The sequence below is a fragment of the Pseudophryne corroboree genome, chromosome 3 (assembly GCF_028390025.1).
Source record: "Pseudophryne corroboree isolate aPseCor3 chromosome 3, aPseCor3.hap2, whole genome shotgun sequence".
NCBI lineage: Eukaryota > Metazoa > Chordata > Amphibia > Anura > Myobatrachidae > Pseudophryne > Pseudophryne corroboree.
The window spans coordinates 218812873-218830246 of record NC_086446.1 but is presented as its reverse complement, the minus strand read 5'-3'; the positions used below and the strand labels follow the sequence as shown (position 1 = coordinate 218830246).

At 42.5% G+C, this 17374-nt stretch overlaps 1 protein-coding gene across 5 annotated transcripts in view; it reads left to right on the top strand.

Annotated features, from left to right (window-relative positions):
- Positions 1-10289, top strand: part of WAPL (WAPL cohesin release factor) — a 250583-nt gene extending 240294 nt beyond the window's left edge. For all 5 annotated transcript variants that reach the window (XM_063958820.1, XM_063958819.1, XM_063958817.1 and 2 more), the window contains one exon: positions 4727-10289. In XM_063958820.1, the coding sequence (XP_063814890.1) occupies positions 4727-4792 (66 nt within the window). In that variant the 3' untranslated portion in view covers positions 4793-10289. The remainder of the gene's footprint in view (positions 1-4726) is intronic.
- The last annotated feature ends 7085 nt before the right edge of the window (positions 10290-17374 follow it).

Sequence of the window (17374 nt, the reverse complement as noted above, 5' to 3'; positions counted from 1 at the left end):
AGGCCAGTCATATCTGCCCAGACATAGAGGAAAGGGAAGTAGACTGCAGCAGGCAGCCCCTTCCCAGGAAAAGAAGCCCTCCACCAGTGGGGGGGTAGTCTCAAGAGTCTCAGCGCGCAGTGGGATCACTCGCAAGTTGACCCCTAGATCATACAAGTATTATCCCAGGGGTACAGATTGGAGAGTCGAGACATTTTTTCCTCGCAGGTTCCTGAAGCCTGCTTTACCAACGGCTCCCTCCGACAAGGAGGCAGTATTGGGAAAAAATTCACAAGCTGTATTTCCAGCAGGTGATAATCAAAGTACCCCTCCTACAACAAGGAAAAGGGTATTAGTCCTCCACACTATATTGTGGTACTGAAGCCAGACGGCTTGGTGAGACATAGTCTAAATCTGAAATCTTTGAACACTTACATAAAAAGGTTCAAATCAAGATGGAGTCACTCAGAGCAGTGATAGAGAACCGGAAAAAAGGGGACTATATGGTGTCCCTGGACATCAAGGATTACCTCCATGTCCAAATTTGCCCTTCTCAACAAGGGTACCTCTGGTTCGTGATACAGAACTGTCAATATCAGTTTCAGACGCTGCCGTTGAATTATCCACGGCACCCCGGGCCTTTACCAAGGTAATGGCCGAAAAGATGATTCTTAAAAGAAGAAAGGCATCTAAATTATCCCTTACTTGGACGATATCCTGAAAGGGACAAGTTTACAGAGAACAGTTGGAGGTCGGAAAAGAACTATCTAAAGTAGTTCTACGACAGCACGAGTGGATTCTAAATATTCCAAAAATCGCAGCTGTTTTCCGATGATACGTCTGCTGTTCCTAGGAATGATTCTGGGCATAGTCCAGAAAGAGGTATTTCTCCTGGAGGGGAAAGCCAGGGAGTTATCCGACCTAGTCAGAAACCTCCTAAATCCAGGCCAAGTATCAGTGCATCAATGCACAGGAGTCCTGGGAAAAATGGTGGCTTCTTACGAAGCGATTCCATTCGGCAGATCTCACGCAAAAACTTTTCAGGGGGATTTGCTGGACGAATGGTCCGGATCGCATCTTCAGATGCATCAGCGGATAACCCTGTCTCCAAGGACAAGGGTGTCTCTTCTGTGGGGGCTGCAGAGTGCTCATCTTCTAGAGGGCAGCACATTCAGCATTCAGGACTGTGTTCTGGTGACCACGGATGCCAGCCTGAGAGGCTGGGAAACAGTCACACAAGGAAGAAATTTCCAAGGAAGTGTGGTCAAGTCTGGAGATTTCTCTCCACATGAATATACTGGAGCTAAGGGCAATTTACGATGCTCTGAGCCTAGGAAGACCTCTGCTTCAAAGTCAACCGGTGCTGATCCAGTAGGACATCATCATGGCAGTCGCCCACGTAAACAGACGGGGCGGCACAAGAAGCAGGAGGACAATGACAGCAAGGATTCTTCGCTGGGCGAAAGATCATGTGATAACACTGTCAGCAGTGTTCATTCCGGGAGTGGACAACTAGGAAGATTTCCTCAGCATAAATGAATTCCACCCGGAAAAGTGGGAACTTCATCTGGAAGTTTCCACATGTTTGTAAACCGTTGGGAAAGACCAAAGGTGGTTATGATGGCGTCCCACATGAAGCGCCAGGTCTAGAGACCCTCAGGCAATAGCTGGGACGCTCTGGTAACACCGTGGGTGTACCAGTCGGTGTATGTGTTCCCTCCTCTGCCTTTCATACCCAGTGTATGGAGAATGATAGGAAGGAGAGGAGTAAGAACTATACTCGTGGTTCCGGTTTGGGCCAAGAAGAACTTGGTACCCGGAACTTCAAGAGATACTAGAAAGGATCTTGATTCAGCAAGAATCATGTCTGTTCCATGACTTACCGCAGCTGCGTTGACGCCAGGGCGGGTGAACGCCGGATCCTAAGGGAAAAAGGCATTCCGGAAGAGGTCATCCCTACCCTGGTCAGAGCCAGGAAGGAGGTGACCGCACAACATTATCACCGCTTAGGTGAAAATATGTTCCATGGTGTGAGGCCAGGAAGGCTCCACGGAAGAATTTCAACTAGGTTAATTCCTACATTTCCTGCAAGCAGGAGTGTATATGGGTCTCAAATTGGGGTCCATTAAGGTTCAAATTTCGACCGGTCGATTTTCTTCCAGAAAGAAATTGGCTTCAGTTCCTGAAGTCCAGAAGTTGTTAAGGGAGTACTGCATATACAACCCCTTTTTGATGTCTCCAGTGGCACTGGGCGATCTCAACGTAGTTTGGGATTCCTAAAATCACATTGTTTTAAACAACTCAAATCTGTGGATTTGATATATCTCACATGGAAAGTGACCATGCTGTTGGTCCTGGCCTCGGCCAGGCGAGTGTCAGAATTGGCGGCTTTATCTCACAAAGCCATATCTGATTGTCCATTCGGACAGAGCAAAGCTGTGGACTCGTCCCCAGTTTCTCCCTAAGGTGGTGTCAGCGTTTCACCTGAACCAGCTTATTGTGGTGCCTGCGGCTACTGGGGACTTGGAGGACTCCAAGTTGCTGGATGTTGTCAGGGCCCTGAAAATATAGTTTCCAGGTCGGCTGGAGTCAGGAAATCTGACTTGCTGTTTATCCTGTATGCACCCAACAAGCTGGGTGCTCCTGCTTCTAAGCAGACTATTGCTCGTTGGATTTGTAGTACAATTCAGCTTGCACATTCTGTGGCAGGCTTGCCACAGCAAAAAAAAAAAAAAAAAAAATATGTAAATGCCCATTCCACAAGGAAGGTGGGCTCATCTTGGGCGGCTGCCCGAGGGGTCTCGGCATTACAACTCTGCCGAGCAGCTACGTGGTCGGGGGAGAACACGTTTGTAAAATTTTACAAATTTGATACCCTGGCAAAAGAGGACCTGGAGTTCTCTCATTCGGTGCTGCAGAGTCATCCGCACTCTCCCGCCCGTTTGGGAGCTTTGGTATAATCCCCATGGTCCTTTCAGGAACCCCAGCATCCACTAGGACGATAGAGAAAATAAGAATTTACTTACCGATAATTCTATTTCTCGGAGTCCGTAGTGGATGCTGGGCGCCCATCCCAAGTGCGGATTATTCTGCAATACTTGTACATAGTTATTGTTACAAAAATCAGGTTATTGTTGTAGGAAGCCGTCTTTCAGAGGCTCCTTTTGTTATCATACTGTTAACTGGGTTTAGATCACAAGTTGTACGGTGTGATTGGTGTGGCTGGTATGAGTCTTACCCGGGATTCAAAATCCTCCCTTATTGTGTACGCTCGTCCGGGCACAGTACCTAACTGGAGTCTGGAGGAGGGTCATAGGGGGAGGAGCCCAGTGCACACCACCTGATCTGGAAAAGCTTTACTTTTTGTGCCCTGTCTCCTGCGGAGCCGCTATTCCCCATGGTCCTTTCAGGAACCCCAGCATCCACTACGGACTCCGAGAAATAGAATTATCGGTAAGTAAATTCTTATTTTAATCTGCATGATTATTTTCAAGACACAAGGGAGTAACATGTTAAAATGTTTATGCACACACTTACTAAGAGATTTTCTGTAAAAAAAATATATATTATATATATATATATATATATATATATATATATATATATATATATATATATATATTTTTTTTTTTTATATTTATTTCCAGTTGCTGGTAACAATAAATCAATAGACAATCTTCGTAAGTGCATGAATAAACATTTTAACTTGTTACTCCCTTGTGTCCTCTGTTAAAGCAAGCTTTGATGGAGGCAGATGTTAACATTATGAAACAAAGCGATCATGACCAAGTTCTCTAGTGTAACTTAATTCAGGCTACAAAGAAAATTCTAAATTAACAATGGAACAGAAAAAAACGTTGTAGCATATTTGAGAGCAAGACTTATGTACATGTTCAGGAAGAAAAAGTATATGAAGTCTAAAGTTCATGTAAATGAGGGGATTCTGGTAGCCTACAGTGAGAGCCACAATAGATGGAGGATTGTGCACTATAACACAACAGTTAGCAGAAGCATAGGGATTGCCAAAGCCTCGGTAACTCAAATTTTACAAATGAGCAATATTCTCATGTGTTTTGTTTAAGAGGCATCCCTAACCGGCATCCCAATACTTGCCTTCAAGATGTCGGGGTTCCGAGTGGTTTTGGTATCTCTGCGTCGATCACCTGACCACCAGAACGCTAACCACACCCCGTATGTTCTCTGAATTTCTGCACAGTAGCTTTGTGGCATAAGGAGTGGATAGAATATTACAGATCAATAACATAAGTACACCTGTCACCTATAAATGTATGGCTTCATGTGACCTCACAAATATTTGTCCTTGTTTGCCTCCTTGATGTAACTAGCGCATGTTAAATGTATAAGCGTGATTCTTGTGCACCTTGCTCTCCTGTTATATGTGACAAGTGCACTTTAAATAAACCCTTTTGTGAAGCAAACTAAAATAAGTATTTTAGACTAAAAAAAAAAAAAATAGTATGGACCTCATTAGTGGCATAGTGCCCCTTGCGCTCACCACAGGTTCTATTCCCACTCTATGGATGCCATGGACCCCCACGAGTGGGAATAGTCCCTGCTAGTTAGAATGCCTGTCGGTATTTGTAGGGGGCCGGGATGTAGCCGTAGGTCATATAAATACATCCCAGTTACAGTAGCAATTTATAAGGGCATCTGACAATGCAAGCCTTTTGAGTATTTGTTTTCTTGTAACATGCAGTTTTATATATATTTTTTTTTTTTTTTTTAGTGTGCAGTGGGAACAACAGGACAGAAGTCAATCTCCAGAGTCATTGAGTATTTGGAACACTGCTAGGTTTCTATTGTCAACAGACCCTCACTAATGCTGGATATTCTCCATCTGCAAAAGGAACAAGTCATGTTAAAGAGTCCCTGAAGATGCACTGATTACATTTGTCTGTGCTACTTATACTAAAAAGGCAAACAGGACTCCCGTTCTGCAGTTTTCGTTGAGCATGAGTTTGCCACACCAACCAGGTTACAGCCGAACATAATGGCGGCTTTTAAACTTCAGATCAGAGGGATAAGATGCCCGACTGTTTTAAACTTTTACAGTATTTGAGTTCTTTTGTGTTTAAATAGAATTCATCTGGGCTTAAAATTTATTTTTTTCCTCCGGTAAGTTTTATAATGGCCAGTCAAAGGAAAGAAATGTAAAATCGCAAAGAAATTGCTGCTGATCGTGCAACTGCTGTTTTACTTTTGAAGTACTGCATTCTCTGCCAGCCAGGTACAAAGACAGCGCAACTGGCGTGAAGTCATACAAAGCTCGATCTGTTTATTTCTCGACAAGAGACTACTTTTGTGTGTGGGGTTTTTTTTTGTTTTTTTTTTTGTTTGTTTTTTTGCTTTGTATTAGGCTTTTCAATGCTTCCAGAACTTTAGGACATATATAAAACTTTTTAGAATATTGTTAATAGATTTTTGTCCCCTGGCTATTTTGCTTACTTTTTATACTAGATGCTTCCAATCCTCATAACACCTTGTTCTAGAAATGTATTTTCTATATATGTTGTCGTCGCCCCTCCCTTTTTTTTTTTTTTTTCTCAATTCTTTCTTAATTTAAGACTTGTGGATATTGTTGACTCAATTATGTTGTGATATTTGTAAAGCTTTGCAGCACTAAATTACAGTGGGTAAGGCCGGTAAACCCTGGCTTTCGAGTGTGCCAGAGCGCAGCAAGTTTGGAAGTGCTTCTGTCGATAGCTCAGTTGTACATTATGTACTCAATTAGTAAATAGGGATCTATTTTTATATTTCAGGTGGTCCATCTCAGGTGTCATCTTGGACTAATATATATGAGGAGGCATGTGCCCTTATTTGACTTTCAGGGAGTTTTTTTCCTTGAATACCCTTCTGCCACAGTAATTTGCAAGGCCTTGTGTGGCGGGGAACATGCCTTCTGAAGTGCAATGCAAGGGTTTGTGTTATTTTTAGTTTCATGAAACCTTTGCTGAACTGCACAGGTTTGCAGCACCTTGCAATTACATGTTTTAAGCCTTTTTGTCAACCTAAGAGAACAGCGGGCACTCTTCACAAGATTGTTGATTGATGAAAGAGTCTTGGATACATTTATGCCACCAGTCGGATAGGTCCCTCCAACGTTGCCATGCTTGACAAGTGATCTCTGTGTTAAACTACTTTTTGAATTTAAAGTTATTTCTTTTTTTTTCTTTTTTTTAGTTGAAAAAGCAGTCGAACATTTAGAGATGAACTTCTGGCCTGACAACGTAGACCTATATACGAGTTGATATTTTTTTTTGTATCAGACAGACTATTTTCTCTACTAGGCTGTATCCGATACACACCATAACAGAATGTGACTGTCTTAGAACAAGGAACAGAGTTATCTAAGCCATATAGTTGAACAGCCAACTGCATCTCTGCCTATCTGTAAAACTTTAAGAAAGGTGGAAGAATGCTGTCGGTAGTATTGATTTTCTGTAATACATGAAATAGTTGAGGTTCTTAGCAATATTTATGTGAAAATGTTAATAAAAATATATTCAGTTTAAGGATTATTTCTAGAGCAACTAATCTTGCACTCTTACCCACAGTTATCATCTTTTATAGTCTTGGCTGTTAGCAGAGGAAGGTGTTATATGAAGGTTGTATATCTTCTCATGGCTTGGGGAACACGAGGAGACAAAGCTAACTTTCCAAAGAGTGGCTTTAGCTATATGTCATAATTTTATTTTTCATTTTTACACAGATCATTGCTTGGTTTACTCGTCGATAAATGGTATTTTATTTTGCAAGTTGGCCTTTTGATTTATCTACATTGGTTTGGTTAGGATTTCTCATCCTCCTAAAGCATTAGGTAATAGTTCTACTAGAAGTAATAGTATTTTAAGCCCACTAACTAATTGAAAGAATGGCTAGCACGACTTAAACATTTGATGAGCAATCTAAACACTTATTGTCAAAGTTGCTAGATAAAAAAATGAATTAAACAAGAACCCTTCGTTGATCTACTTTACTGATTAACGTCAGAACAAGGGCAGTAATCCCAAACGTTTAATATGCAGTTATATTTTGTTTGCATACGGTTTTTCAGTGACAGTAGGCTTGTGGACTATCCATGAAAGCTCCTTCTTAGGACAAAATATTTAAAATAAAGTATATGTTTTATGAGCAACTATCTCTTTTGTACTATTGTAAATTTGATTTTGTTTCTCTTGTCAATAAATAAGATAACCCATACCCCAGTATGTTCTCATGTAAGATTTTCCACAATTTTGTGCTAAGTTATTAAAAGTAAAACATTTTTGTGAACATTCTCTGCAAAAACAGAGAATAATAGCTTGTCCTTGCAGTGTTCTGAATATGATAGTGATGCACAACCCGTAAAATAATACAGCAATTAGCGGTTGGTTTTATAAGTATTACTCCCTTTGCCCTTCAGCAATCAAACACAGCGTTTCTGTCTTTGTAATCAATCAGATTAGACTTCTGAAATACTATTTTAACAAAGATAAATCACAGCAAAGATGATGAACTTGATCTAGATGTTATTTAAGTTGAATTACAGAAGTACAGTGTTTCCTTAAAGGAGATGCTAATTGAAGTCTGGACAAGAATTATGTGCAGTGTTTTATTTAAAGACCATATTATCTAAGTGGGCATTTTGTTATAAATTGATTTGATAGCCGTTATTTGGTAGCATGATTGCTAAACATTGCTAAAGTCGCAGGTACCCAGGAGTTTGTAATTTTACCGGGATAGGTTTGTGTTGGCGGCAAGGTTGGATGTATGAGTTAATTACTCTGGTATTGGCAACTACTACTAATCTTTTTTCTGATGTGCTAAATTTGCCTGGCTGTACTGCTTTGTACTCGAACAGCACAATTCTTGGATTATATATACGAAACAAGGTTTTGTGCACAAAAACCCCCGCTATCATATATGCAATACACTGAAAAGAATGAATTTATTTTTGTCTTTATTTTGAGGTAATATATCTTTATGGATGTTAAATTGTCTAAACTTTCCATAGAGCTTTTAATAGATGGCGGATCATCCAGAATTGGCAATCAATGGAAAACATGTTGGTGGGTTTATGAGCCTCAACATAACTGAAACATCTCGCATAAATAAGCAGCATCTGTAATGTACAATGCCAGCTTTTCTTATTTACAGTTTTTGGGTAATATGCTTTTGTCTGGAAAGTTTATGATCATATATCCTATTATCCATTTACAAAGGAGAAATAAAGGCAGTGAATAAAGAGTAATTACAGACCTGGAGTGGGGGAAAAGTTCTGGGGAATTAACCAATCTGCATATATGTTTTACTTACTTTAGTGATTTAGGTGAACATGCCCAAATTTAAAAACGCAACATCATTTTTATGTGAATGTTATAGAACTTTTAGTGCTTGACCATAGCACACCAAAAACCTTAAAAGATGTTAACAAACTGAATCACCCAGAAACCGAATGTCTGTAGGTATAGGTAGATACTACCAATCATTTGTATTTCATAACTGATATTTGTTTTATCTAAAATAAACCATACCATTTTAAATTAGTGTTTATATAAGAGTTTTATAGAGCAAAAGTAAACTAAGACAATATGGCTTCTGCACTGCCAGTGCATTAGATGTTAAATGGGAAAATATCAGGAGTTGTTTAAATGAATAAAAAACAAATAAAAGCTGAAGAGTACAGTTATATCTGTTGAATATTTTTCCTTAAGGGCCTCATATGTGCTGTATATAGCATGGTGATATTTCAGTAATTAAGTTTAAATGCACTGTTATATTTCCCACTTTTTTCACTAATAAACTTTCCCACCTATGAAAACTCATTTTGTGCAACTATAGAGGTCAACTACCTCTGTTCCAGCATATCTTCAGTTCACCTTTTCTTTTCTCCAACGTAAACTTTTCTGAATGAGCCCTTACTTAACGAAAATACTTTATCTGATTTGCCATATATAGAGGAAAATTGATCAAAATTTTCAGAATTTATAAAACACTGTAAAAAGATAAAATTTTATGGCTTGTACCTGATGTGTTTTTAGGACCCTCATTCTTCCAACGAAAAAAAAAATGCATTGCAATTTGAAGCAGTAAAAAGACCATGGAAATAACCTAAATCGCAGTCTCCCTGTCACATGCAAGCATTTTTACCAATAAAGCTTTGAGTCAATATTATGTGGTAGTAAACCATTTTTTTTGTTTTGTTTTTTTCTGATTTCTATTTTTTTGTTTTTTTTGTTTTTTTTGTTTCATGCTTTAAAAAATATGTCTTAATCATAGCACTCTTGTGAGATAAATGTTAAGGATTTTGAATAAATTAAACATTAAGGTGAGTGCAGAGCTCCTGTAACCAGTGTTAGGGTTTTTTTTTTTTTAAGATTTAATCTAAAGATATACATTCTTTATTCTAGCATATTATCGTTTGTCTTAATTTAAACTATTTCTGTATTCTTTTGAGTGTGTATCAATTTTAACAACTCCTAAAAAAAAAAAAAAATCTTAACCTTATTTGTTTTTTGTTTTCTCCCCTCAAAGATCTCATCCAATGTGCAATGTCTTAACACTGGGCATAGTTGTTGTAGGGATTTTGTTATGTAGATTGTTTTTTTTTTTTTTTTTTTTATCTTTTAGAAGGTGCATAATGGGTTTTTCAGACCAAACAAATTGTATTTCTTTGTTTTTGTTTTTTAATTATTTTTTTTATTGTGGAGAAATAACTTCCTATATTTTCTCGCCTATATGCAGTCCCACCTTAAGTGACTAGGTTTTGAGCAGGGAGAGTGCCCCCTGTATTCAATGTGAATAATAAAGTTGAGCATGGCTTTTAAAAAAGCCAGCCGTTTAGTAATACTCAAGCTTTCTATGCCTCTTCAGTGTACACAATCTCTCACTTGGGTTCAAATCCTTAGAATGCGCTCTGGCATGGTAATTAATGATGTTGCTGTTTTTTTAAAGTAGATTTCTGGTAGGAGCCATTTTGTTAACTACAATTCATTAATATGCTGAAGATTCCCCATCAAAGATTTTGCTTTAAGGGTACTTGAAACCTACTTGCAAGTTAACTAAAGTTTTAAAGTAACATTTTCCACTGTATATATTGATGTAAATACAAGCCATTGGAAATTAGAATGGTAGCGTACCTTTCTGACTCCAATCCTATTTTTATTTTATACAGTATTTCTCAGCTGTGATCTTTGGAGCAAAAGCTAACGGCAGGAAAATTTAAATCAAGTTTGTACCAGTTTCATGAAGTTTGTCTTTGAGTTTTTTGTAAATAATTTTAACTCCAATAAAAATTGCTACTTTCAGTATTTTGTTGTGGTTATTTTAACTTTAATTTACTGTTCATTTAAATGGATTGTTACTTTGCTTCAGACTTGGTAACATGATTTATAATTGCCTGCCCATAGGTTGTGATATAAATAGATATGTCCTACTTTGGCGAACCATGAATTAAATGTTTGCTCTTAGGCTTTTTATATAAGTCATGGCCAAATGTTAAAATACTCACCCCAGGTATGCACTTAAATACAGATTATGAGATGTGGTGACAGTAGTATTCACTGGCCTTATTGTATGGCTCTAATAAATATTTAAAAAAAGTTGAAGTGAGATGCAGGAGCACAGACGGGGGAGAGCTGCGGGCAGTGGGGGAAAGCAGCGCCGGAGGAGACGAGAGAGCCGCGGGCAGAGGGGGAGAGCAGCGCCGGGGGAGACGGGGGGGGGGGGGGGGGGGAGGACTGAGAGCCACGGGCTGACGGGGGAGAGCAGTTCTACAGCAGCGTAGCCGGAGGATGTCACAGCTGCCGCTCACAGCAGTTCCACCCAGCTCCAGCAAGCGGGACTTCGCTTGCTGGAGTCAGGTGGACGCTGCAGTGAGCAGTGGCTATGACATCCACCGTCTACGCTGCCCGCTGCTGTAGCGCTGCTCTCCCCCTCTGCCTGTGGCTCTCCCCCATCTCAGCTTCTGCATCTCAATTCGACTGAATTGAGATTGCTTTGAATAGCCCAGGTCCTATTCATTCTGACAAATGAATGAAGGAATGGATCCGACTTCAATTGAATATACCCCATAGTGTTCTAGGAAGTCCCCATTCGCTGTGTAGTGCCTGGTACTTTGCTCAGTCATGGGATTCTAAAATCAATCTGCAGTGACCCTGTATGTAACCTTGAATTCTGGGCAGTGGGCACTGGATCATATCCACATATAAGGTAACAATCTTACCACACTCACATGTTACTGAGGCCCTGGTCAGTGATAACATTGTAAAATCTATTGTAACAAAATTCTAATTTAGGCTAAATAGCCTTTTTACTTCTGTTTATTTTGGACTAGCTGTTCTTAATTTGGTAAATCTATGGAGATGTAGAATTTGAGACGTGTTAATGTAAGCCAATATTAATCCATGGTTCTTGGCGTTACCCGAGGAGCCACCTGTAGCAGATATGATAAAATTACAGGACCATTTTTTGTAGTTTATTCAATTGTACACTCTGAAGGTACAGTCCAAATTTTGATTGATTTGTCCATTTGGGCGTTTTTGTTCAAGCAACGCAAGGCACGCATCGGTAATGACATCATTATGTCAACCCCCTTTTCATCCCCTTAGGGGAGGTTTATTAAAATTCTGATAACGTTGTTTTCCTATTTCCCACCAGAAGAATACCTATGTTGAATTTCAGCTTCCTAACATCTGGAAGTAAGATATTAGTAGTCAGTGAGTGAGTGAGGGCTTTCGATTGTAGTAAGACCTTTTTCAAATGCCTTAGCATATTTGGACTTCCACAAAACATCTATTGTTTGGTTCCCAGTGTAAAACAAAGGAAAACTAAATTCTGATTAACATGCAAGAGCTGTGCAATAAATTTCCGTATGTGCTGTGCATGGACAGAGTAGAAACAATCTGGTTCTGAACTGTAATCTTTGAGTCAAGTTCTTGTGAAATGTCACAGCACAGAACCATATATAAGCAGCACTGCACATCAAAGAAGTCAGCATATTTACTTCACAACTCGTTATGAAGGTCAACAGATGTCAATAGAGCGCCATGATCTTCTAAGACTACAATAGTGGTTTGCAACAGCAGGAGCGTTTTGACAGACTGCAAACTGCTTTTGGGGAGGCAGCATCGTTCTGAACCACTGTTTTAGTGGTTTGCAGAATTTTGGTGTTGTAGATGGTCCCTGGAAGACTAAATATCTGGCCAACCTGTGCCTGCCATCGCTGAGGACAATGTTGCTGCCATGCAGGCCATAATTAAGGTGCAGGGTGATGGTGGCACCATTAGAGAAGGAGGTAGGCATAGCGTAGGGGTCCATATGCTTTATACTGCACAAAAAGCTTGGCCTAAGCAAGGTTTCTGCATGCTGGGTGCCCCCATCAGCTGACTCGAGCAGAAGGAGCCTCAGGTACTTAATTCTGCAACATGCTGGCCAGGTTTGCCGGTCACTCAAACACTGGAAGATCACAGTGGCGATGAGTACTGGATCTACAGTATCAACCCCAAGAGGAAATGACAGTTGTCACAGTGGGCCCCAGTTGGAGGTACAGCAACACAGAAGTCCTGATATGAGTGTAGCATAACTCATGCAGCAGCTCCTAGTCACTGGTGACTGTTATGCCAACCAATGCCTGTTATAAGTCCTAGAAGCCATTTCTAGGTGCCGTTCAAGAACTCTGCTGGAGGAAGAGAGATGCAGATGCACACTCTTAGCACTAAGAACACTGATAGTAAAAATAATTTATATAAACCCTCACAATTAACATGGAGTATAATTGAAGTTCTTAGCACACATTTGTGCAAATATGTGTGCCCACGTACCGCGGCCAGGTGACTTCATCACATGGGACCCTAACATTCCTAATACTATCACATTCTATAAATTTATTCAGGACTTACCTCTAAATAGGGCCTTATCAATGTGTGATCTGAAATGCAGGAACCCAGCTAATTAATACACCTGAGGGTGAATGGGAGGAGTGCCAATCCAGAGGAAGGAAGCCTTGCCTTCCAGTGTACAATATATACACAAATAGAGTGGAAAAAGGGGGGGGGGGCTGAATTGCACATCCTATTACTAAAGATATCAAGAGGTGCTATCATGCTGAGGCTTCTAATACTATGCTGGGGGAAGAGAGATGCAGATGCACACTCTTAGCACTAAGAACAGTGATAGTGAAAATAATTTATATAAACCCTCACAGTTAACATGGAGTATAACTGAAGTTCTTAGCACACATTTGTGCAAATATGTGGGCCCATGTACTGCGGCCAGGTGACTTCATCACATGGGACCCTAACATTCCTAATACTATCACATTCAAGAACTCGCAGTCATGGTGCCCTACTGCATCATGACAATGCACCTGCCCACAAGGTGAGCAAAGTGGTGTATTTTCTGGTCCATTAACACATCCAAAAGCTTGGTCATCCACAGTACAGTCCAGACCTGGCCCTCTGTGATAACTTCATGTTCACACAAATCAAGCAGAAGATGCGTTGTCTTCATTGAGTCACTGGATGCTGCAGTGGAGATTTCTCTGACATCCTAAGTGGATGCTGGGACTCAGTAAGGACCATGGGGAATAGCGGCTCCGCAGGAGACTGGGCACAACTAAAAGAAAGCTTTTGGTCTAACTGGTGTGCACTGGCTCCTCCCTCTATGACCCTCCTCCAGACTTCAGTTAGAATCTTGTGCCCGGCTGAGCTGGATGCACACTAGGGGCTCTCCTGAGCTCCTAGAAAAGAAAGTATATTTTAGGTTTTTTATTTTCAGTGAGATCTGCTGGTAACAGACTCACAGCTACGAAGGACTAAGGGGAGAAGAAGCGAACCTACCTGCTTGCAGCTAGCTTGGGCTTCTTAGGCTACTGGACACCATTAGCTCCAGAGTGATCGAACACAGGGCCCGACCTCGATCGTCCGGTCCCGGAGCCGCACCGCCGTCCCCCTTACAGAGCCAGAAGCATGAAGATGGTCCTGAAAATCGGCGGCAGAAGACTTTGGTCTTCAACAAGGTAGCGCACAGCACTGCAGCTGTGCGCCATTGCTCCTCATGCACACCTCACACTCCGGTCACTGATGGGTGCAGGGCGCTGGGGGGGCGCCCTGAGCAGCAATATTAATACCTTGGCTGGCAAATAATCACAATATATAGTCCCAGAGGCTATATATGTGAAAAATACCCCTGCCAGAATCCATAAAAAAGCGGGAGAAAGTCTGCTGAAAAAGGGGCGGGGCTATCTCCCTCAGCACACTGGCGCCATTTTTCCCTCAGCTCCGCTGGAAGGATTGCTCCCAGGCTCTCCCCTGCAGTTTCAAGCTACAAAGGGTAAAAAAGAGAGGAGGGGCACTAAATTTAGGCGCAGCAATATATATTTAAGCAGCTATAAGGGAAAATCACTCAGTTATAGTGTTCATCCCTGTGTTATATAGCGCTCTGGTGTGTGCTGGCATACTCTCTCTCTGTCTCCCCAAAGGGCTTTGTGGGGTCCTGTCCTCTGTCAGAGCATTCGCGGTGTGTCGGTACGGCTGTGTTGACATGTTTGATGAGGAGGCTTATGTGGAGGCGGAGCAGATGCCGATAAATGTGATGTCAACCCCTGCGGAGCCGACACCTGAGTGGATGGTTATGTGGAAGGAATTACGTGACAGTGTCGACTCCTTACATAAAAGGTTTGACGATATACCAAATATGGGACAGCCGGCTTCTCAGCCTGTGCCTGCCCAGGCGTCTCAAAAGCCATCAGGGGCTCTAAAACGCCCGCTACCTCAGATGGCAGACACAGATGTCGACACGGATACTGACTCCAGTGTCGACGACGATGAGACTAATGTAACTTCCAATAGGGCCACACGTTACATGATTGAGGCTATGAAAAATGTGTTGCACATTTCTGATGTTACCCCAGGTACCACAAAAAAAGGGTATTATGTTTGGAGAGAAAAAACTACCAGTAGTTTTTCCTCCATCTGAGGAATTAAATGAAGTGTGTGAAGAAGCGTGGGCTTCCCCCGATAAGAAACTGGTAATTTCTAAAAGGTTACTAATGACGTACCCTTTCCCGCCAGAGGATAGATCACGTTGGGAAACATCCCCTAGGGTGGATAAAGCGCTCACACGCTTGTCAAAGAAGGTGGCACCACCGTCTCCAGATACGGCCGCCCTAAAGGAACCTGCTGAAGTCTGTATATACACACACAGGTATTATACTGAGACCAGCTATTGCTTTAGCATGGATGTGCAGTGCTGCAGCTGCGTGGTCAGATTCCCTGTCGGAAAATATTGATACCCTAGATAGGGACACTATATTGCTAACCGTAGAGCATATTAAAGACGCAGTCTTATACATGAGAGATGCACAGAGGGATATTTGCCGGCTGGCATCTAAAATAAGTGCAATGTCCATTTCTGCCAGGAGAGGGTTATGGACTCGGCAGTGGACAGGTGATGCAGATTCTAAAAGGCACATGGAAGTTTTGCCTTATAAGGGTGAGGAGTTGTTCGGGGATGGTCTCTCGGACCTCGTTTCCACAGCAACAGCTGGGAAGTCTGCATTTTTACCCCATGTTCCCTCACAGCCAAAGAAAGCACCGTATTATCAGGTACAGTCCTTTCGGCCCCATAAGGGCAAGCGGGTTAAAGGCGCGTCCTTTCTGCCCAGAGGTAGAGGGAAAAAGCTGCAGCATACAGCCAGTTCCCAGGAGCAAAAGTCCTCCCCCGCTTCCTCCAAGTCCACCGCATGACGCTGGGGCTCCACAGGCGGAGCCAGGTACGGTGGGGGCCCGTCTCAAAAACTTCAGCAATCAGTGGGCTCGCTCACGGGTGGATCCCTGGTTCCTTCAAGTAGTATCTCAGGGGTACAAGCTGGAATTCGAGACGTCTCCCCCCCGCCGTTTCTTCAAATCTGCCTTGCCAACAACTCCCTCAGGCAGGGAGGCAGTGCTAGAGGCAATTCACAAGCTGTATTCCCAGCAGGTGATAGTCAAGGTGCCCCTACTTCAACAAGGACGGGGTTACTATTCCACAATGTTTGTGGTACCGAAACGGACGGTTCGGTGAGACCCATTTTAAATTTGAAATCCTTGAACACATATATAAAAAAATTCAAGTTCAAGATGGAATCGCTCAGGGCGGTTATTGCAAGCCTGGACGAGGGGGATTACATGGCATCACTGGACATCAAGGATGCTTACCTGCATGTCCCCATTTACCATCCTCACCAGGAGTACCTCAGATTTATGGTACAGGATTGTCATTACCAATTCCAGACGTTGCCGTTTGGTCTATCCACGGCTCCGAGGGTATTTACCAAGGTAATGGCCGAAATGATGATACCCCTTCGAAAGAAGGGAGTTTTAATTATCCCGTACTTGGACGATCTCCTGATAAAGGCGAGGTCCAGGGAGCAGTTGTTGGTCGGGGTAGCACTATCTCGGGAGGTGCTACAACAGCACGGCTGGATTCTAAATATTCCAAAGTCACAGCTGGTCCCTACGACACGTCTACTGTTCCTGGGGATGGTTCTGGACACAGAACAGAAAAAAGTGTTTCTCCCGGAGGAGAAGGCCAAGGAGCTGTCATCTCTAGTCAGAGGCCTCCTAAAACCAAAACAGGTGTCGGTGCATCACTGCACGCGGATCCTGGGAAAAATGGTAGCTTCCTACGAAGCAATTCCATTCAGCAGGTTCCATGCAAGAACCTTTCAGTGGGACCTGTTGGACAAGTGGTCCGGATCGCATCTTCGGATGCATCGGCTGATAACCCTGTCTCCAAGGACCAGGGTGTCTCTGCTGTGGTGGCTGCAAAGTGCTCATCTTCAAGAGGGCCGCAGATTCGGCATACAGGACTGGGTCCTGGTGACCACGGATGCCAGCCTTCGAGGCTGGGGGGCAGTCACACAGGGAAGAAACTTCCGAGGACTATGGTCAAGTCAGGAGACTTCCCTACACATAAATATTCGGGAACTGAGGGCCATTTTCAATGCCCTAAGTCAGGCAAAACCCCTGCTTCAAAACCAGCCGGTACTGATCCAGTCAGACAACATCACGGCGGTCGCCCATGTAAACCGACAGGGCGGCACGAGAAGCAGGACGGCGATGGCAGAAGCCACAAGGATTCTCCGATGGGCGGAAAATCACGTGTTGGCACTGTCAGCAGTGTTCATTCCGGGAGTGGACAACTGGGAAGCAGACTTCCTCAGCAGGCACGACCTCCACCCGGGAGAGTGGGGACTTCATCCAGAAGTCTTCCAACTGATTGTAAACCGTTGGGAAAGGCCACAGGTGGACATGATGGCGTCCCGCCTAAACAAAAAGCTAGAAAGATATTGCGCCAGGTCAAGAGACCCACAGGCGATAGCTGTGGATGCTCTAGTGACACCGTGGGTGTACCG